The sequence below is a fragment of the Carcharodon carcharias genome, chromosome 20 (assembly GCF_017639515.1).
Source record: "Carcharodon carcharias isolate sCarCar2 chromosome 20, sCarCar2.pri, whole genome shotgun sequence".
NCBI classification, from domain to species: Eukaryota; Metazoa; Chordata; class Chondrichthyes; order Lamniformes; family Lamnidae; genus Carcharodon; species Carcharodon carcharias.
Window position 1 is genome coordinate 26,424,838 of NC_054486.1, and position 22,458 is coordinate 26,447,295.

Sequence of the window (22,458 nt, forward strand, 5' to 3'; positions counted from 1 at the left end):
CAATGGGTGGAATTTTATGCTGATGGGATTTTACGGATCCGCCGAGTTCACCACATTTTATGGCCCCATCCCCACTGCAACGGGGCTGTAAAATTCTGCCCAATATCTTGACATTAAAACTCTCATCGTTGTTTTCAAATCCCCTTGTGTCCACTATCTGTGTAATCGCCTCTGGCCCCACGACTCTCCGAGATATCTGCGCTCCTCTAATTATGGCCTCTTGGGCATTCCCAATTATAATCACTCCACCATTGTGACCGTGCCTTCTGTTGCCTAAGCCCCGAGCTCTGGAATTCCTTCCTTACACCTCTCCATCTCTCTACCTGGCTTTCCTGTTTTAAGGCACTCCTTAAAACTTTCCTCTTTGACCAAACTTTTAGTCACCTGACCTAATGCCTCCTCATGTGATTCAGTGTCACACTTTGTTTTATAATGCTCCTGTGAAGCACATTGGGATGTTTCATTGCCTTAAAAGTGCTATATAAATATAAGTTGTTGTTCAGTTAATTCATGGCTGATCTGCACCTCAACTCCATTTATTAATTTTTGCTCCTCAATCTTTGCTACACTTTAGCATCCAACTCCCTCTCCACTGATTTACCAACATACATACTATTATCTCCACCAGATCCCTCGCATCCTAACTATTCTCCTAGTAGATCAGACACCACTATGACTTCATGCATGAAGGAATATGCTCTAGCACACTTAATGCATTGGTTGTCAAACTCCAGATTTATCTTTTCTACCTCAGGTAATCTTGCTTGACCCTCTCTGTGGTCAAGTTCTCTTATCTGGGATATTCCTGGAGGGCAAGGGTAACTCCAAACCATCACTGCATCTACTTTAAACTCCTTTAACCTTCCTACTCATTTGTCCCATCTTCGCTTCTGACACTCTGTGAGGAATTCATAATTGGTTTGTATAAAAACTGAAACTATTCCAGTGGATCATGCTCCTTTCTATTGATCAGCCACATCTCTGCCTTGGATGTCTCCCAGTACACCATTTCTGCACTTCTGCATCTTTTCCCCCTTTCTCCCCCTTCAACCACTATTAGGGTAATCTTAATGAAACCGGTAACTCCTTTCCAATCCAGCACCTTACCTCTCAACCACCTTCAACACTCCCCCTCTCTCTCTCCATGTTCCTCTCCCTTCCCAAATTGCCATCATTCCACCTCCCCCCACCCCAACCCCCTCAATCCCTGGTGCTTAAGCCTATCTCTTCATCTGAAGACCCTCTTCATCTTCATCTATTGCCTCATCATTAATTTTGGCTCTGAGGTTCCCACCCAACTTCATGTCTGTCTTTCCAAAGAACAAAAAAATCTTAAGATAAAAGCAAAAAACTATGGATGCTGGAAATCCAAAACAAAAATAAAAATACCTGGAAAAACTCAGCAGGTCTGGCAGCATCTGCGGAGAGGAACACAGTTAGCGTTTTGAGTCCGTATGACTGTTCAACAGAACAGTTCTGTTGAAGGGTCATTCGGACTCGAAACGTTAACTGTGTTCCTCTCCGCAGATGCTGCCAGACCTGCTGAGTTTTTCCAGGTATTTTTATTTTTGTTTAACGAAAAAATCTTCCTTTCCAATCCTTTCACTTTGGTCAAGATCAATGATGATTCTTATGTGACTGTGACCATGACACTATGTGCCTGTTTTTCCCCTTTGACCTCTCTGTGCCATTTTGCATCACCTCTGTGTCCTCCAATGCCTCTTCTCCATGGTCAAGCTCATGGCATCATCTTTTCCCTCTGCTCAAGCATCCATGGTGGAATCTTCAGGCATCATACTCCTGTACACTGGAGTTCCCTTAATATAATCAATATCTTCCTTCAAAAGCCTTCTCAAAACAACGCCAGCAACTTGCAATTTATTGACCATCTCTAACAGAGTAGAACACCTATAGGAGCTTTATCAAAGCGAATTTTACTTGCAAGCCACATAAGGAGATATTAAAATAGGTGACCAAGACTTGGTCAAAGAGGTAGGTTTTAAGGAGCGTATTAAAGGATCAGAAAGAGGTAAAGAGGTTTAGGGAGGGAATTCCAGAACTCTGGGCCTAGCAGTTGAGGGTATGGCCACCAATGGTGAAATGGGGGTTGCGAAAGAGCGCAGACACCTCAGAGTTGCTGGACTGGAGATGATTACAATGATAGGGAGGTGCAAGGCCATGGAGGGATTTAAGAAATAGGATGAAAATATTAAAATCAATGTGTTGCCGGAGTCAGTGTAGGTCAGGGAGCACAGAGATGGTAGGGGAATGCATGTCTTTGACTATACCATCAGTCACCTCCCCTGGACCTTTCCCTGTTATGTACCCTCAGGAACTGGTAAATCACCATGGGGAAAATAGGATGACTCCATCACCTTCCAGTACTATCCAAATAGGATGTAATACTCATGCTGAGATGGGAAGATGTCTTGGGCTAGATCTTTCATCAAGGTGAAAATGGTCACAGTGCAGACCAGGAAAAGATTGGATGAAAGGAAAGAGAGATGACAGACAATAACAGGTGGGGCTGTAAAGTTTAAATAAGGACATCAAACAGGGTTTTGATAGAGTAGATGGGTAGAAACTATTTCCACTAGCAGAAAGGCCAGTAACCAAACGATGCAGAGTTAAAGTTATTGGCAAAAGTGCCAGAACATGTGGCCAGGATGAATGAGCTATATGATTTGGAATGCACTACCAGAAAGGGGCAGACAGATTCAGTAGTGGCTTTCAAAGGAGAATTGGATAAATACTTGAAGGGGAAAAAATTGCAGGGCTCTGAGAAAAGAGCGGGTGAGTGAGACTAATTGGATGCTTCTGTCAAAGAGGCTCCTTCTGTACTGTAATATTCTATGATCCCAGATTATTAGACTTAAGCTGTGAATAGAAAACTAGAGGACATAAAGCAAAATTAATTCAAGAATTCTCAAAATAGTTTGGAACTTTATATTTCAGAGGGATAGATGTATAAAACCGACCTCTAAATATTTTAACTCATTAACTCTAGCTAGTTATTTTAATAACTGTGTGAAAAGGTGGTGCGGGCTTGTTAAGCACTCATACACACACTTTGCAGATGGCAATTTTACCCTTCCCTTATACCTTCTCAATCGCTCATTTTCTCAAAAATAAATCCAACCCTGTCTTGAATTTGCTAACACTATCCGCCTCCACTCTCTCTGTGCGCAGTCTGTTCCACACATTTCCCTCCCTTCGCATAAAATACTCAAATCAAAACCATCTGTTCATCTACCTTTGCATTAATCACATTGTTAAAATAGCACACGCAGGAACTGGCATTAGCCTCTATTGTGCTGAATGTAGTAACAAGGAATTTTAACCCACATGAAAACCATTGGTTCTTGTATTGCTGGGACTAAGGAAAAGCAATCTGTGAAATGTGATCAGTCAGTGTTCAATAATACTTTGTAATGTTCCACTAATGTAGACATAATGATCCACTGATGGATTATTTGATACAGGTGGATTGTTGCATTAATTTAGGTGGACTGTAACGTTGGACTTTATTTTTTTTTAGTATTTATTAAATGGGTGATGCTGGCATTTATGATCAATAGAAAAATACAAGAGCTAACCAAGTCAAAATTTGCTATATATTCACTCACACAGTCGAGTTAAGGACAACTTCCTGTACATATTCAGTTGCCTTCTCTAGCCTCTTGCATCTCTGTCTGCTCTTCCCAATGTGCTTTGCATACTCTCCAAAATGTGCACACTCTTCCCAGTAATTCTGGCCAAGATTTTATGCTCCCCTCACCCAGGCGGGTTCCAAGGCAAGGGGGAATGTGAAATTGCATGAACGGGATTCCCTCTGGGTTCCCGCTTGCCCCAAACTTGTACCAATTTTACACTGGGGTGGGCAGGACCTCAGACAGAAAGCCCACCCTTGCATCAATTGAGGCCCCTAAGTGGCAAATTAATGGCCACTTAAGGGCCATTTCCCACCCAACCTCAATTTTTAGGCTGGCAGGTGGATGACAGCTCAGGGGAGGAAAGCTAAAAATGAAGAAAGATTGTCCTTAGGTGGGAAGGTTGGGGCAAGGGGTGCATCTCTATCAGAAGCCCCCTTCTGACTGGCCCTCCCCTTAAGGCCCGGTGACCTCCATACCTTCCTACCAACCCAGCCTATCCCTCGTGACTCCACCCAGGCCTTCCCTACCCTCCCCACCCTGGGGCTTCTGACACTTACATGGGCCTCCGGTCCCTGGGACCTAGGCTCTGGTAGCTCCATGCAGTACCTCTTCCGGCCACTGCAGCATTGTTGCTGGAGGGACTGGAGAGCTGCTGGCCAATCTGATTGGCTGCCAGCTCTCAAGGTTGGGCTTTCTCTGACTGAGGGGCAGAAGTCCCGCATTATGCCAATCAACGCTCATTAGAGTGTAAAATGGCAGTGGGGCTCTTGGATTCAGTGGTGGAGGTGGGGGTGAGGAATGTGTTCCCCGCCTTCCTAAAAATTCAGCCCTTCGTGTGTTTGTCTCTCTCTGTCTGCTGTTCTCCATGCTGTGCACACTATCCCAGTCATTCTGGGTCTCTGTCTGTTGTTCTTGATGCCAGCACAATCTTTCAGGCATTCTCTGTGTGTGTCTCTCTCTATTTGTCTGTGAAGGTTGTTGTGCTGCACACTACTCTAGTAACTGTTTTTTTGTCTTGATATAGTCGACACTTTGGGAATCAGCAATGCTTTGAAGCAGAAGCTGGAAGATATTTTCATCCATGAGAGGCAGCTTGAACTGGGGCGGACACTGGGCAGAGGTCAGTTTTTCTGTGGTTGGTGAGCTTTCTTCCCATCCTGTCCAGAAGGTACTGACTCATACTATCCATCTGGACTTACATGGTTCTTTATGTTGCTTAGCAATTCTCAAAGGGCTATTCCACAACAGAGGGATATCACATTTGAAGAAGGTGTGCTACCTGACAACGGTATCAACATTGCCTCAGTGGTAGTATTCTCACCCTCTGAATCAGAAGATTGTGATTAGAAATCCCACTCAAGTACATAATCTAGTTGACAATCCAGGGCAGCACTGAGGGAGTGAGGCACTGCCTGCTCTCGGAGATGGATGTACAAAATCTCACATCACTATTCGAAGAGGAACAGGGGAGTTTTCTCCAGTCTCTGAGCCAATGTTTATCCCTCAACACTAAAACAGATTACCTTTCGTTATCACCGTGCTGTTTGTGGGAACTTGCTGTGCACAAATCGCTGCTGCATTCCCTACATTACAACAGATGACATTTCAAAAGTATTTCATTGGCTGCAAAGTGATTTGGAATGTCTAAGGTTATGAAAGGTGCTATATAAATGCAGTTTTTTTTAGTGGTGGGGGGTTTGGTAGTTTAAGTTTGGGCCTGTATATTAAATGTTGCAGGACACTGGATGGATGAACCCACCCTGAGTCCAATGAGAAATCACATAGGACCCCATCATTTTTAAAATTTTGATTACATTATTATTTGATTTGCCAACATTTCTTTCTATTTTTAATTTCCAGGAGAGTTTGGCTCGGTCAAGGAGGCTTATTTAAAGATGGAAGATGGGTCCTCCCAAAAGTTGGCTGTGAAAATGCTAAAAAGTGAGTGAAACGATTGTCCATCTTGAGGATGCAATATGATAAAAGAAGGGAAGTGTTACTTTAGCTGTAAAGGGCCTTAATGAGACCACATCTGGAGTACAGCTACGGTCTTCTTACTTAAGAAAGGATATAATTGCATTAGAAGCATTTGACAGAAAGTTTACTCGACTGATTCCTGATATGAAGGGCTTAGTTTATGAGGAAAGGTTGAACAGGCTGGGGCTATACCCATTGGAATTCAGAAGAATGAGAGGTGATCTTATTGAAACATATAAGATCTTAAGGGGACTTAACAGGGTGGATGCTGAGAGGATGTCCCCCTTTGTGGGGGGAGTCTAGAGCGAAGGGACACAGTTTAAAAATCAGTGGTTTCTGATTTAGGACTGAGATGAGGAGAATTTCGTTCTCTCAGAATGTTGTTCATCTGTGGAGCAGTGGAAGGTGGTTCACTGAATATACTCAAGGCTGAATTAGGTAGATTTTTGATCAACAACAGTGACAAGGGTTATGGTGGGCAGAGAAAAGTGGAGTTAAGGTCACAATCAGATCAGCCATGACCTTATTGAATGGCAGAGCAGGCTCAATGGGCCGAATGGCCTACTCCTGCTCCTAATTCTTGTGGTCTTTGTGTTTTTGTGGTTGGGCTGAAATGGACGCATGGAATTTGGGCTTCCAGCCTTGACACGATTGACATAATTGGGCTCCAATGAAGTGATACCTCTCTCCATCCACCCTCATTCTCATGATTCATCCTAGCTTGAGAGAATCAAAGATGAGAAAAGGCCATTTAGCTCATTGAAGCTGATTTCTCTATTATTCTAACTCTCCCACTGCAGCAACTGGTGATAGTTTTCAGTTGTGGGTAGCACTCTCACCTCTGAATCAGAAAGTTGTGGGTTCAGGTCTCAGCCAGAAGCTTCAGAACATCTCAGCTGACACTCCAGTGTAGTACTGAGGGTGTAGTGCAGTGCTGTCAGAGGTGCTGTCTTTTGGATGAGACGTTAAACCAACTAATGCCTTCTCAAGTGCATGTAAAAAAAAATCGCATGATGTTATTTTGAGGAAGAGTGGGAGAGTTCTCCTCATGCTACTGATTTAGTATTTATCTCTCAACCAAAATCACTACAACAGATTATCTATTCATTATCACACTGCTGTTATGGGACCTTGCTGTGCACAAATTGGCAGCTGTGTTTCCCACATTACAGCACTGACAACATTTCAAAGGTACTTCACTGACGGTAAGATTCTTTATCATGTCCTGAAGTTATGAAAGGTGCTATGCTCTTAAATTAAACATTCATTTGACACACTTCCACTCCACTATCCCACTCATTTTCAAACCCGTGTTGTGCTCTTCGTCACTCTTTGAGGACATAAATTCTTCTTAAGATATTTAAAACTATATATAAAACAAGGCTTCTATTTTCCCCAGGCATAATTTGAAGCAACATTCTGACTTTAATTTTTTTTGGAGCTATTTATTACTCGACATGGATGATTGATGCTCCCCCCGACTTTTTGTAACACTTTGTTTCCTATCCAGGGAAGTTGAGGGTTAATCTGATCATTCTTTAAATTTCAAATCTTAAATATATTATTTCCAGCCACATGAGAGACCATGAAGATCACACACATGAAAGTCAGTGTATGGGACATTTACACATTCTGGAAAAATGGGAGGGAAAGATAACCACCTCCTAATTGAGGCTAATGAGACTGAGAGATGGTCATCTCCAAGGCTGGGAGCCATGGCAAATTGAGGGCCAAGCTTGCAGTTGCTAAAGCTGCTTAGAGAAGCTTCAGATTGATGTCCGTCCCTCTTTGTATCTGATGAAACAATACCAGAGCTAAATGAGTTAAACTATGAGAACAGGCTACATGGACTTGGCTTGTATTCCCTCGAGTACTGTATAGAAGATCCGGGGTGATTTAATCGAGGTGTTTAAGGTGATTAAGGTAGATAAAGAGAAGCTATTTCCTCATTTGGGGGAATCCAGAAGGGACATAATCTTAAAATTAGAGCTAGGCAGTTCAGGGGTGATATTCTTTCCTCACAGAAAAGTTAATGGAAATCCAGAATGCTCTCCTTCAAAAAGCTGTTGAAGCTGGGAGTCAATTGAAAATGTCAAAACTGAGATTGATTGGTTTGTGTTTGGTAAGGGTATGAAGAGATATGGATCAAAGGTGGGTAGATGGAGTTAAAATATAAGGTGAGCCAAGATCTAGTTGAAATATAGATTAGGTTCCAAAGATCGAATTGTCTGCTTCTGTCCTCTGTGCTTATGTTGCTTTATCTTTCCCATGCAGCTGAAATCAATGCATCTGGAGATATCGAGGAGTTTCTGCGAGAGGCAGCCTGCATGAAAGAATTCAACCACCCGAATGTCATTAAGGTGATTGGTGAGTGTTGCAGGGACTAGTGTGTGTGTACAGAGAAGACTAGATTGGAAGACCAGTTGGAGAATTGCACCATCTGGTGTTCAGTTATTTAACCCACTAAATCCAGCATGTTGGGCTGCCAACCCAGGTTGGATCTATTCCAGGAGGTTTCATCACATGACCTTTTGCCTCTGACCAGCCCCTCCTCCCTACTCTCCTGCCATTGGTCTCCCAAGAAGTCCATCCTCAGGGTGTACCGTCTACCCACAATTGGTTAGAAAGCAAACAGGCTCTGTGTAATTGACTGTCAGTCGAATAGCCAATTACAACCAATAAATCAAAAATGCTCAAAGAAAATGAAAATAATTTTTCTTCTGGGTTTTGCTTGCAGCAGTGCTCAGGAGATTAATCTTTAATTCCTGGAGACTCGAATCCAGAAGGGCGGGTTCTGGCAGGTTGGAAACACTGAGGGAACCCTGGGTTGGGAGAGCAGACTCCATTCACTCCAAGTTAGAGTTCAGAACTCTACTGCCTCGTGGTGAGCTGAAGCACTTGTGCCCATTTCATGTTTCACTGAGACCCTAGAAGTCATATAAAATATTTAAATGAACCTTTGGCAAAATCTGTAAGATCAGCACTGTGGCAATCCTCAACAGTTGCCTTAGCTCGTTGGCATTTTACAGTGTTTCCAGTTCCCTTTTAATAATCAAAACAAAAACAGAATTACCTGGAAAAACTCAGCAGGTCTGGTAGCATCGGCGGAGAAGAAAAGAGTTGACGTTTCGAGTCCTCATGACCACGAGGGTCATGAGGACTCGAAACATCAACTCTTTTCTTCTCCACCGATGCTGCCAGACCTGCTGAGTTTTTCCAGGTAATTCTGTTTTTGTTTTGGATTTCCAGCATCCGCAGTTTTTTTGTTTTTATCCCTTTTAATAATGTTGTTTCCCTCAGACTATTTTCCATTGCTCTGAAATTTAGATCAACATCCTTCTGAAAATAAAATCTGGGATGACCAAGTTTTTCAGTCCCCTAAAGTAAATAGCACAGCTAAGGTAGAACAAGATAAAAGAAAGCACAGCAGGGAACTCGACAGCAACCACCTTTAGGATAAGCACTGAATGGCCTCTTTTTACGCTTAATAGTTGCTCTGAACACTAACTAGGGTCCATGTCTTGTTGTCAAATGCAACTAATGTGTTGATGGCTCTGGCTCAGTTTCTAGCCCTCTGGGCTCTGAGTCAGCAGGTCACTGGTTCAAGCCCCACTCTAGATATTTGTACCTATGTTCTCAGTGCTGCAGTTTTGAAGGTGCCGTCTTTCAGATGAGATGTCGAACCCGTCAGGTGGATGTAAAACTCCATTTGCCTGGATGAGTGTGGCTCCAACAACACTCAAGAAGCTTGACACCATCCAGGACAAAGCAGCTCATTTGACTGTCACCCCATCGACCACCTTCAACTTTCACCCTCTCCACCATCAATGCACAGTGGTAGCTGTGTGTACAATCTACAAGATGCACTGTAGCAACTCACCAAGGCTCTTTCAATGGCATCTTCCAAAACCCATGACCTCTACCACTTGGAAGGACAATGGCAGCAGATAGATGGGAACACCACCACCTGCAAGGTCCCTTCCAAGTCACACACATACCATCCTGACTTGGAAATATATTGCCATTCCTTCACTGTCGGTGGGTCAAAATTCTGGAACTCCCTCCCTAACAGTAGTGTGGGTGTACCTACACCACATGGACTGCAGTGGTCAAAGAAGGTGGCTCACCACCACCTTCTCAAGGGCAATTAAGGATGGGCAACAAATGCTGGCTTAGCTACTGACACCCACATCCCGTGAAAGAATAAAAAAGGTTTTTCTTTTGAAAAAGTGCAGGGGAATTTCCCCAATTTCTGGGCCAATTTTCAACCAATATCATAAAATCGATTATCTGGTCGCAGATTGTTGTATACAAATTGGCTGCTTTGTTTCTTACATTAGAACAGTAACTACACTTCCAAAGCCTTACATTGGCTTTGGGGCCTGCTAAGGTTTGTCTGAGGGTGAGTAGCAAACGTGAAACATGTTGAGGGGTAACATTTTGGGACATGGCATCTTGTGCCATCTACCCGGTGAATGGTACTAATGAGTAACCTTAAGTTGGGTTCATTTTCCTTCCATCTACTCCCAGATCCTGCAGGTACTATAAGATGAGATTGAACCTGGCTGGTATTGCAGACAAAATAAATGAATCATAGAGTGATACAGCACAGCAGGAAGCCAATTGACCTATAGATCTTTGAAAGAACTATCCAATAAGTCCTACTCGCCATGCCATTTCCTAGCTCATTGCTCTACAAACTTACCTTTCCCAATACTTGTCATCTCCCTCCTGGTTGTTTTGACAATTATCTTAAGTTTGTGTCCTCTGGTTACTGACCCTTCTGCTACAGGAAACAGTTTCTCCTTATTTAGTCCATCAAAATGCTTCATAATTCACATTTCTTAGCCATCTCTGCTCTAAGGAGAACAATCCCAGCTTCTACAGCTCCACATAATGAATTCCCTCATTCGCTGACACCATTCCACTAAACCTACTGTGCAACCTCTCCAAGGCCTTAACATCCTTCCTAAAGTGTGGTGCCAGAAATGAACATAATACTCCAGCTGAGGCCTAACCAGTGATTTGTAGGGGGTTAGCATAACTTCTGTGCTGTTGTACAATGTCTCTAATAATAAAGACAAGGGACCCATATGCTTTTTAACAGCTTTTTCAACTGGTGCTCCTTTGAAGAAAAGCGTAACACAGCATCTTCATGCCCTGAATTAAAAACAATGTTTCCTTGTTTCTTTTTTTCTTCTGCTCCATTTAGGAGTGAGTCTCCAGAGTCGAGCCCATCGCCGGCTTCCAGTTCCCATGGTCTTGCTACCTTTCATGAAACATGGAGATCTTCGCACCTACCTTGTACTCTCCAGGCTTGGAGACCAGCCAGTTGTAAGTCAATGATCTGCCTCAACCTCCAACTGCTAATGCAAAGGCCTGCTCTCCTACTGATTTCCACACAGGAGAATGTAATGTTAAAGAAGAGCTAATCTTCTTGGTGAACAGCCTGTGCTCGGTGTGATTCCGTGCTGTATAGACTGTGATGGGCTCTGGTCCAATCCTCATTTGGATGAGTTCAGACAGAGTAGATAATGAGCAATACAATCAGCTTCAGTGCCCCTCATGCTAGGAAGAGAAAGAGCTGTCCAGTGACCCCAACCCCATGCCCCTTCCCCAGCTGGAGAAATACGCGGTGGAAAGCTCTGGATTTGACTGTGATTCCTCCCACAAAGGAATAGTGGGCTGCCACTCACAGTCTATGTGCATACATGAAGATGGGCCACATAGGTGATGGAGCAGAGGAGCAGCAATGCTGACAGAACCTTCCCTCAGCGGGTGCTGGAAATTCAGCAAAAAAGATAAAGAACGTCGGAACATAGGAGTGGGAATAGGCTACTCAGCCCATCGAGCCTGCTCCGCCATTCAATACTGTCATGGCTGATCATCCGCTTCAATGCTTTTTTCCCACACTATCTCCATATCCCTTTATGTCACTGGCATAAAGAAATCCATCAATCTCTACTTTAAACATACTCAGTGACTGAGCTTCCACAGCCCTCTGGGGTAGAGAATTCCAAAGATTCATAAAGAAGAAAATTTTTACCCAAAAAGTAGAGATAAATGGAAAGTTCCCCTTTTTTAAAAGCAAATTACATATTCCAATAGTATCCCTCACACATAGCTCCCTTGCCTAGCATTAGAGGCACAGACTATGGGTGAATCCACCCAATGAAGCAAATTCTTCACAGCGCTAGAGAAGGCTTGTCTTCCAGAAATGCATTCTGGGTGGGATGACATTGCCAAAGGACAACTTGTTCTGTGCTCGTGTGCTCTGGAGTGGTGTCAAACTGAGATTCTTTAAAGAATGAATAAACAATGATGCAAAACCCATGAATAAAACATGCCTTGATTATGATGTCACAGTGACAAGTGTTGGCACAGAGCTCCTCTCATTTGTCAAAGAAAATAAACCTTCCAAACATTATTTTCGTGAAGACATTGTGGCGGGAAAATTGGGTTTAGCGGCAAGAAAAGGGCTATTGGCGAATCAGCAGGGGAGACAATGTATAGCATTATTGTCGCTAGACTAGTAATCCAGAGACCCAGGGTATTGCTCAGGAGACCCGGGTTCGAATCCAGCTGTACCAGATGGTGGAATTTGAATTCAATAATGATGACCATGAAACCATTGTCAATTGTTGTAAAATCCCATCTGGGAAGGAAATATGTCATCGTTACCTAGCCTGGCTAATGCCCTCAGAAATGGCCTAGAAAGCCCCTCAGCTGTATCAAACCGGATGGACCACCTGGCATCAACAGCAAACTCAGGCCTGTTGACCCTGCAAATTCCTCCTTACTAACATGTGGAGGCTAGTGTCAAAATTAGGAGAACTGTCTCACAAACTAGTCAAGCAACAGCCTGACATAGTCATCCTCACGGAATCATACCTTACAGATAAGGTCCCAAACACCACCATCATCTGTCTCACCGGCAGGACAGACCCAGCAGAGGTGGTGGCACAGAGATATACAATCGGTAGGGAGTTGCCCTGGGAATCTTCAACATCGACTCCGGATCCCATGAAGTCTCATGGCATCAGGTCAAACATGGGCAAGGAAACCTCCCTCAGCCGGTGAATCAGTGCTCCTCCACATTGAACACTACTTGGAGGAAGCACTGAAAGGTGCAGAATGTACTCTGGGTGGGGGACTTCAATGTCCATCACCAAGAGTAGCTGAGTAGCACCACTACTGACTGAGTGGCTGAGTCCTAAAGGACATAGCTGCTAGACTGGGTCTGGTGGTGGTGAGGGAACCAACAGGAGGGAAAAACAAAATTGACCTCAGCCTCACCAAACTACCTGCTGCAGATGCATCTGTCCATGATGGTATCGGTAGGAGTGACCATCGCACAGTCATTTTGGAGATGAAGTCCCACCTTCACATTGAGGATACCCTCCATTGTGTTGTGTAGCACTACCACCGCGCTAAATAAGATAGATTTCAGACAGATCTAGCAACTCAAGACTGGGCATCCATGAGGCGTCATCAACAGCAGCAGAATTGTACTTGAACATAATCTGTAACCTCATGGCCCGGCATATCCCCCACTCTACCATTACCATCAAGCCAGGGGATCAACCCTGGTTTAATGAAGAGTGCAGGAGGGCATGCCAGGGGCAGTACCAGGCACACCTATAAATGAGGTGTCAGCCTGGTGAAGCTATAACACAGGACTACTTGCTTGTCAAACAGCATAAGCAGCAAGTGATAGACAGAGCTAAGCGATTCCACAACTAATGGATCAGATACAGGCTCTGCAGTCCTGCCACATCCGGTTGTGAATGGTGGTGGACAATTAAACAACTCACTGGAGGAAGAGGCTCCACAAAAATCCTCAATGATGGAGGAGCCCAGCACAGCAGTGCAAAAGATAAGGCTGAAGCATTTTCTACAATCTTCAGCTAGAAGTGCCGAGTGGATGATCCATTTCGGCCTCCTCCACAGGTCCCCAGCGTCACAGACGCCAGTTTTCAACCAATTCAATTCACTCCACGTGATATCAAGAAATGGCTGAAGGCACTGGACCATGCAAAGGCTGTGGGTCCTGACAATATTCCAGCAATGGTACCAAAGACGTGTTCCAGAACACCCCTAGCCAAGCTGTTCCAGTACAGCTACAACACTGGCATCTACCCGGCTATGTGGAAAATTGCCCAGATATATCCTGTAATCAAAGAACAGGACAAATCCAACCCGGCCATTTGCTGCCCCATTAGTCTACTCTCAATCATCAGTAAAGTAATGAAAGAGGTCATTAACAATACTATCAAGTGGCACTTGTTTAGCAATAACCTGCTCACTGATGCCCAGTTTGGGTTCCACCAGGGCTACTCAGCTCCTGACCTCATTACAGCCTTGGTTCAAACATGGACAAAAGAGCTAAACTCCCGAGGTGAGGTGAGAGTGACTGCCCTTGACATCAAGGCAGCATTTGACCAAGTGTGGCATCAAGGAGCCCTAGCAAAACTGGGAAAGAAGGGGTAAACTGTCTACTGGTTGGAGTCATACCTAGCACAAAGGAAGATGGTTGTGGTTGTTTGAGGTCAGTCATCTCAGCTCCAGGACATCACTGCAGGAGTTCCTTGGGGAAGTGTCCTTAGCCCAACCATCTTCAGCTGCTTCATCAATGACCTTCCTTCCATCATAAGGTCAGAAGTGAGGATGTTCCCTGATGATTTCACAATGTTCAGCAGCATTCACGACTTCTCCGTTATTGAAGCAGTCCATGTCCAAATGCAGCAAGACCTGGACAATATCCAGGCTTGGGTGGAGAAGTGGCAAGTAACATTCGCGCCACACAAGTGCCAGGCAATGACCATCTCCAACAAGATAGAATCGAACCATCGCCCACTGATGTTCAATGTCATTACCGTCACTGAATCCCCCACTATCAACATCCTTGGCGTTACGTCTGACCAGAAACTGAACTGGACTCCCCATATAAATACTGTGGCTAAAAGACCAGGTCAGAGGCTGGGAATCCTGCAATAATTAACTCATTTCCTGACTCCCCAAAGCCTGTCCACTATCTACAAGGCACAAGTCAGGAGTGTGATGGAATACTCCCCACTTGCCTGGATGAGTGCAGCTCCCGCAACACTCAAGAAGCTGGACACAGTCTAGGAAAAGTCTGCTTGATTGGCACCACATTCACAAACATTCACTCCCTCCACCACTGATGCGTAGTAGCGGCAGCAGTGTGTACCATCTGCAAGATGCACTGCAGGAATTCACCAAGGCTCCTTAGACAGCACCTTCCAAACCCATGACCCCTACCATCTCGAAGGACAAGGGCAGCAGATAGATGGGAACATCACCACCTGGAATTTCCCCTCTAAGCCACTCACCATCCTGACTTGGAACTATATCGGCTGCTCCTTCACTGTCGCTGGGTCAAAATCCTGGAACTCCCTCCTTAACAGCACTGTGGGTGTACCTGCACCACATGGACTGTAGCGGTTCAAGAAGGCAACTTACCACCACCTTCTCAAGGGATGGGCAATAAATGCTGGCCCAGCCAGCAAAGCCCACAACCTGTGAAAAATGAATTTTAAAAAAGCCATTGGCTGAGAGAATCACATACATCAGCTTGGCTATGGGCACATTTCATGTTACTGGTGAAGACAATTTTCCCTCTGTGCCTATCATTTCATTATTAGATCGGTAAGGAAGTGATTTTATTTGGAAGTGTTTGGCACAGACATTTGTTTTTATTCCAGCTGTTATAGTTAAGTTCAGGTCATCGCTGTTTGCTGTCCTGCGATTCTCGCCATCAGTTTACTTGGTAATGTGCGTTACTCTCTCTGCCCTTGTTAGTGACACATTTGTCTGTGCCCCAGTTGGTCAAATGTTGTTCTTTTACTTTCTCTCTGCCTTAGTTTATCATCTCTTTTTTGCTCTCCTCCTCTTTTTCATGACTTTTTTTCTTTTTCTATTTCTGCTTATTTTGATTGGTGATCCCTCTTTCACACTCTTTACCATTAGCATTGCTCCGCACTTTTACTGTCACTCACTTTCCATGTTAAAATTGGTAATGTCTGCATGTCTCTCTCTTTCTTTACCCTGGTTTATATTGCGTCTATTTGTTTCTATCTGTGCCTAGCTGGTGATGTACCTCTCTCTTACTTTGTCTCTTTCTGTGCTCTAGTTCATGACGTGTGTGTGTGTCTGTGTGTGTCTCGCACTCTCTTTCTCTCTCTAACTCCAAAATACCTAGCAGTTGACCTTTCATTTACCACAGTACCTCTGTAGCTGTCAATTTGCTCAACCATCCCCAAACCTCCACATTTCTTCTCTTCCATCTTTGTCAATCTCCCTGGCCACCATCTTTGCTCCCTCAAGTCATGGGGCACAAACCTGAGTATATCTGGTCCACAACTGCTTTGACCATCCTTTGCCCGATTTGACCAACTTATATCAAGTTTGCTGGGCTTTGTTGTCCTCGTGTCAAATGCACACTGCCGCAATGGACAATATTTAATGTAGACGATGGGAGCCTTGCCCAGAGAGCCCCATACCACCTCCTTTGCAGAAGGTCCGTCAATGGTCTTCCTGGAATTAAGTTCCCTAGGGGTGGAAATCCGCCCCACCTCGAGAGCTGCCGGCCAATCAGAGGCTGACAGCTGTTCATTGCAGGCAGCGTGACTGGTGGTAGCTGCCAGCAATGTTCCCAGGGCGGGGCCTAGGGTCACCGAGGGACCCAGGTGAGTGAGGGTGGCAGGGCAGGGGGATTGGCAGCAAAGACAGGGGCGTAGCTCTCAGCTGACCCCACCCCTCCCCCACCTTCCCGATGCAGGGTCCCAAGCTCAGGCACTGAGTGCTTTGAATGAGGGATCCTCCTGTTCCTGGAGCCTGAATGACAGGGTTTACTTTTAGGCCTTCCCACATGTCGACTGTCCCTCTCACCGCTGGTTGAATACCAGCAGTAGCGGGATGAGTCTCTTAAGTGGACTTAAGGGCCTCAAATGGCGTCAGGGCATGATGGCCGTCCACAAGGCTTCCCGCTCCAGGCTTAATCGGGGCAGAGGCAGGAAGGCAGCGGGATTGGCACCACGCACACTGCCACCAAATTAAGTGATCTCTCCCACCTCCAAACTCGCTTCAGGGGAGGGCATTAAATTCTGGCCATTATCCCTATTTGCAAAGTTAACTGTTCTTTTCTCCATCATAGCTTCCTCAAACCCCTCCTCCCTGCTCCATCTATCCTCACCTCTAGCAACGGTTCCTTCGCTTCATCATTGGCAGCTGTGACTTTAGCTAACTAGGCTCCATTCTCTGGAATTCCCTCCATCTTTCCATCTCCCTCTCTTCCAATAAGATCCTGATTAAAATCCTTCACAATTTGGCTTAATATATAACTTTTTGACCGGGACTTGAGTACAAAAATCAAGTATGACACTCCAGTGCAGTACTGGGGGGGAGTGCTGCACAGTTGGAGGGTGCTGCCTTTCAGATGAAACATTAAATCATCTACCCTGTGGGCTGGCTGTAAAAGATCCATTGCATTATTTTGAAGAAGAACAGGGGAGTTCTCCCCAATGAACTGGCCATATTTATCCCTCAATCAGTGTCACAAAAACAGATTATCTGTGTCACAATACTGTTTGTGGGAGCTTGCTGGGTGCAAATTGGCTGCAGCGATTCCCACAACAATGATTACATTTCATTGGTTGTGAAGTGCTTTGAGAGGTTCAGAGGCCATGAAAAGCGCTATATAAATGCAGATCTTTCTTTTTTTCTTCTTTTTAATTACCCCTGTCTGACACACCTTGGGTTGTTTGGCTATATTTGTTCCTCCAAGCGCTGGTTAGATGCTTTGTGTTGTGTCTCTCTGTTCCCCAGTTGATGATATTCTTTCTCTCTCTCTTTCAGGACATTCCAGTACAGAACCTGTTGAACTTTATGATTGACATTGTCAAAGGAATGGAGTACTTGAGTAGCAAGAACTTTGTCCACAGGGACCTGGCCACACGCAACTGCATGTAAGTGAGCACATATGGGGTATGCAGTACATATTATTATTTATTCATGGGATTTGACCATGATTGGCAAGGCCAGCACGCATTGTCCATCCCTAATTGTCCTTGAGAAGGTGCTGGTTGAACTTATTGAACTGCTGCAGTCCATGTGATGTAGGCACACCCACAGCACTGTTAGAAAGGGCGTTCTAGTTTTTGGCCCAATGACAGTGAAGGAACGGCAATATAGTTCCAGGTCAGATTGCTGTGTGGCTTGGAGGGGATCTTCCAGGTGGCGATGTTCCGATGCATCTGCTGCTCATGTTCTTCCAGGTGGTAGAGGTCAGGGGTTTAGAAGAACCTTGGCAAGTTGCTGCAGCGCATCTTGTGGTTGGTACACACTGCTGTCACTGCAGGCTGGTGATGGAGGGAGTGTTAGTTATGCAGGCTGTATTGTCCTGGATGGTATTGAGCATTGTTGAGTGTTGTTGGAGTTGCACTCATCAGACAAGTGGAGACTATTCCATCAAAATGCCTTTTGAAAGTCCATATATACATCAACTGCAATAACTTCATCAACCCCTTCTGCTACTTCATCAAATAACTCAATCTTGAGTTCATCAGGTATGACAATGGTTTATGTCTTTAATAAGTTCTGCTGCTTATTAACTTGTGCTTTTCCAAGTGAGAATTAATTTTGTCCTTGACAATGGCCTCTGGTCATTTTTCTACCATCGATGTTAAGAAACCAAGTGGATAGATGGAATTAAGGTGCCGATCAACTATGATCTAATTCAACTATGGAACAGGCTCGAGGGGCTGAATGACCTCCTCCTGTTACTATAGGTGTTGTGGGAGCGTGAGCTTCTTAAAATCAACCCAATTGTCATTGTGAATTCATATATATGTTGCACCAAATCTTCTTGTTTTCTCCAGGCTAGACCAAGATATGCATGTGTGTGTGGCAGACTTTGGCTTATCTCGGAAGCTGTACAGCGGTGATTACTATAGACAAGGTAGCACGAGCAAGCTGCCTGTCAAATGGATTGCGTTGGAGAGTTTGGCAGATAATGTGTACACAGTTCACAGTGACGTGGTATGTACAAAGTCCATGCATGTATGTTATGCACATAGTTATCTCCTATGGCTTTGCTCATGTACAGTCTGAAGTCTGAAACATAGCTGTGACCTTCAGCTGTTAGCTGGTCTTGCCCCTTTTAAGGTCATTGGTTATGAAAATGCCCCTTTTAAAGTTATTGCTCATGGGAATGGCATGCAGGAGGTCAATAAGGGGCTAATTTTTGTTGCTGTTGGAAGCTTCTATAGATTGGTAACAGTTTTGCTCTAGCCCTGGGGTGGAAAAATCATTCCAATCATGGTAAAGGTCATTACAAGGGAACAATGAAGCCACTCCTGGGAACAGGTCACATGGAACAGACAAGGTCATCATCTAACTGACAGTCACTGTGTAGAACATGTGAACTATGACACAGGGCAAATCAGAGACTCACGTCCAACGGAAAGACTTGCAATTAGGCAGCTTCTTTATAACCTCAGGACGTGTTAAAGTGCTTTATAGCCAGTGTTGTAACTTAGGAAGTGCGGCAATCAATTTGCATACAGCAAGGTCCTGCAAACAGTTATGTGATAATGGCCAGATAATCTGGTGTAGTGATGTTGGTTGAAGGATAAATATTGGCCAGGACAACAGGGTGAATTCCACTGCTCTTTGAATAGTGTCACTGGATCTTTTATATGCCCCTGAGAGGGCTGACAGGGCCTCGATTTAACACTTCATCCAAAAAGGTGGCATCTCTGACCATGCAGAACTCCCTCAGTACTTTACTGGTGTATCAGACAGATGTTCAAGCCTCTATAGTGGGACTTGAACCCACGACCTTCCACTGCCCATTGAACCACAGCTGGCAAGGTAGGCAGTGTTTACTTTGTTTCTCCTCATCTCGGTCTTAAATGGCCAGAGTTGCAGTAGAAGGCCCTCCATCATTTTCTTAAGCAACTAGGGATGGGCAGTAACTGCTGGCCTTGCCATTGTGATAATGAGTTCAAATAAATATGAAAGACCAGAGGGAGAAGCAGTCTGTTGTGGTATCCCCAAGGACCGGGTGGTAAATGACACCTTGAATGTCATTGGGTCAATTGAGGATTGGCATTACCGGGTGAAGACTTGGTGCCTTGAGAGGCTGAAACACAAAATCTGATTAAGCTCCAGTTAGTCCAGGACTGCACCTGACAGAAAGTTAGTTTGGCAGGGGTTAGTCTGTTAAAATCTAGCTTGTCACGTGCCATTAGATTAACTGACTTCCTGCCTTTTCCCATCCTAACCAACCTGCTCTTTTGAGTGCTCTTCCAGGCCTCACAAGGAAACCTTTGGCTTCCATATTCCTGGGTTGTTGCCCTACAGATCTCAGCCAGATACCCCCCTTCACCCTCACTGCCACTCTCATTGACTACTGGGGACCATCTCCCAGGGCAGCCTTGTGGCGCTGCAGTCGCTGACATCCACCTAGGCTGTCAAACTGGCCAAATCTCAGGTGGATCTTTGCTAATGTTTACTCAAATGAAGCCCTGCCATTAAGATTTGCAGGATCCCCTAAACTTGCCCTGTGCAGCACCCGCTACCGGGTTCCCTGTACCCTCCTGGTCCTCCCATTAACATTGATGCTCAAGACTATGTGCTAAAGGTGCTGGAAGGAGTGAATCACATGAGGTATCAGGGACAGCAATAGAGTAGAGACTGGATATGTGTGTGCTGTATGGGGGTTACCCCAAACCTACTATTGACTTACAGCTATAGCGAGGCTCCCAACAGGCATCAGGAACGTAGCAGGGTAAATGTGAATGTGCCAGTGTGTTTATCATACATCTTTTCTATTTGTAACTGTGTAACTCTGATTCTAGTGGTCATTTGGAGTCACCATGTGGGAAATAGCAACAAGAGGTCAGACCCCGTACCCAGGGGTTGAGAATGCAGAGATTTATGACTACCTCATACGTGGGCACCGGCTGAAGCAGCCCCCCGATTGCATTGATGAACTGTAAGTAACAATTCTAGGGGATATTGGGACAGGAATTAACTTTCAAAATAAAATGTTCCTCGGTTCTTAATTCACACCAAGTCCCTTCACCTATCAACATCTTGCTGACCTACACTGGCTTCTAGTCAAGCAACATATCAAGTTTAAAATCCTCATCCTTTTTTTCCAATCCCTCCAGGTCCTTGGCCCTTCTTACCTCTGTAATCTCCTCCAGCCCCAGAACTCTCCGGGATATCTGCACTCCCCAATTCTGGCCTCTTGTGCATCCCCAGTCTAATCAGTTCACTGTTGGTGGTCATGCCTTCAGCTGCCTAGGTCCAAGTTTCTGGACTTCTCTCCCTACACCTCTCTCCCTCTCTCTCCTATAAGATGTCCCTTCAAACTTATCTCTAACCAAGTTTTTGAATATATCTTTACATGGCATGGCACCAAATTCCATTTGATAATCCTTCCTGTGAAACACCTTGAAACAATTTACTATATTAAAGGCGCTATATAAATGCAAGTTGTTATTGGGTTAGGGGTTAGCGGTGCTACTTATAGTTGAGTTAAGGGCTGGAGATGGATTTGTTTAGTGTTTAATTTATTTCATGGGGATCGGGTGGGGGTCAGGGGAAACAAACACTTTTTGTTAAATGGGAGAGTGTTTCTTTTGACAAAGGACACTTGCAATAGATGAATTTGCTGTAGAGGGGGCTGGGTTAATCATATGAGGCTGATATATCTCGTGAAAGCAGCTCTGGTGCCAGCTCTACTATGTGTGCTGTCCCCTTGCTCTGCTTCACCACTAGCTACTCAGGACCAAGGAGCTGAAAGGCCTACTCCTGTTCTTTTGTTCCTTCCAAAGTAACCTTGAAGATGCTTAGTAGAGACATATTGAGGAATCCTCGTCTACAGCTGAATGACTTTCTTATTAAGATCTTTTAATGTTTTTGTGTTGCGACAGGTACAAGCTCATGCACAAGTGTTGGCACACTGACCCCAAGCTCAGGCCCTCCTTTGAATCTTTGAGGACATCGCTGGAAAGCCTCTTACTGGGCCTCTCTCCAATCACAGAGTCAGAACAACTTCTCTACATGAACTTGCAGGGAGGGGCAGAGGCTTTTGCATCTGATCAAGGCCGCAGCCTGGCCTGCTGGGAAGTGGATGGTGTAGGCAATATGGAAGCCTCAGCTGTTTCAGACAGTGCTGACTATCGTTATGTGACGGCTCCTCTGGGTTTGATGGAAGACAGAAGAGAGGAGACCCCAGCAAATGATTTAGTGGACCCCATACATGATGGACAACTGGAAGATGAAGTCATTATAAATCTTTAGCGGCAGGAGACTTGGGCTTAATTACTGAGCAGTGCAATAATGAAACTGAGGGTGATCCTCTCAGCTGTGCCTTCATACCACACAAGGGTCGAACACTTGTAGGTTCACCACCTTCAACAGGATGCAGATCCAAAAAGACCTTTGAGATTTCCATTGTCAATGAAAACTGGAACAAACAACTTAATGAACATCAGATGTCATTTACTGGACAGATTTCCTTGCACACTTTTTGATCTGAATTTAAACAAACTTTTAAAAAAAAATAATTCTCTTTGGGCAGGTGACTTGATTAAAAGGTGCAATAATTTTAAGTGTTGGCTTGATTACCCACCTGCTCATTCTCAAATGGTCAAGGCTTTTTATCAGATTATAGGAAGGAGTGCAGCTCTGGCTGAAGGGATTGCAGGGTGGATCAGACTGTATTGTCAGTGGACATGCTTATGTATTAGTACGGATGGTTCCTGAAATCAGTCGGCATTAATGTTAACCAAAA

General features: G+C 44.7%; 1 protein-coding gene across 2 annotated transcripts in view; it reads left to right on the forward strand.

Moving 5' to 3' along the window:
* The window catches only part of tyro3 (TYRO3 protein tyrosine kinase), a 101,459-nt gene extending 79,183 nt beyond the window's left edge, over positions 1-22,276 (forward strand). For both annotated transcript variants that reach the window (XM_041213812.1, XM_041213813.1), the window contains exons 12-19: positions 4,678-4,773; positions 5,514-5,594; positions 7,905-7,997; positions 10,843-10,964; positions 17,508-17,617; positions 18,530-18,689; positions 20,513-20,649; positions 21,596-22,276. In XM_041213812.1, coding sequence (XP_041069746.1) covers positions 4,678-4,773; positions 5,514-5,594; positions 7,905-7,997; positions 10,843-10,964; positions 17,508-17,617; positions 18,530-18,689; positions 20,513-20,649; positions 21,596-21,965 — 1,169 coding nt within the window. In that variant the 3' untranslated portion in view covers positions 21,966-22,276. The remainder of the gene's footprint in view (positions 1-4,677; positions 4,774-5,513; positions 5,595-7,904; positions 7,998-10,842; positions 10,965-17,507; positions 17,618-18,529; positions 18,690-20,512; positions 20,650-21,595) is intronic.
* Positions 22,277-22,458: the final 182 nt, after the last annotated feature.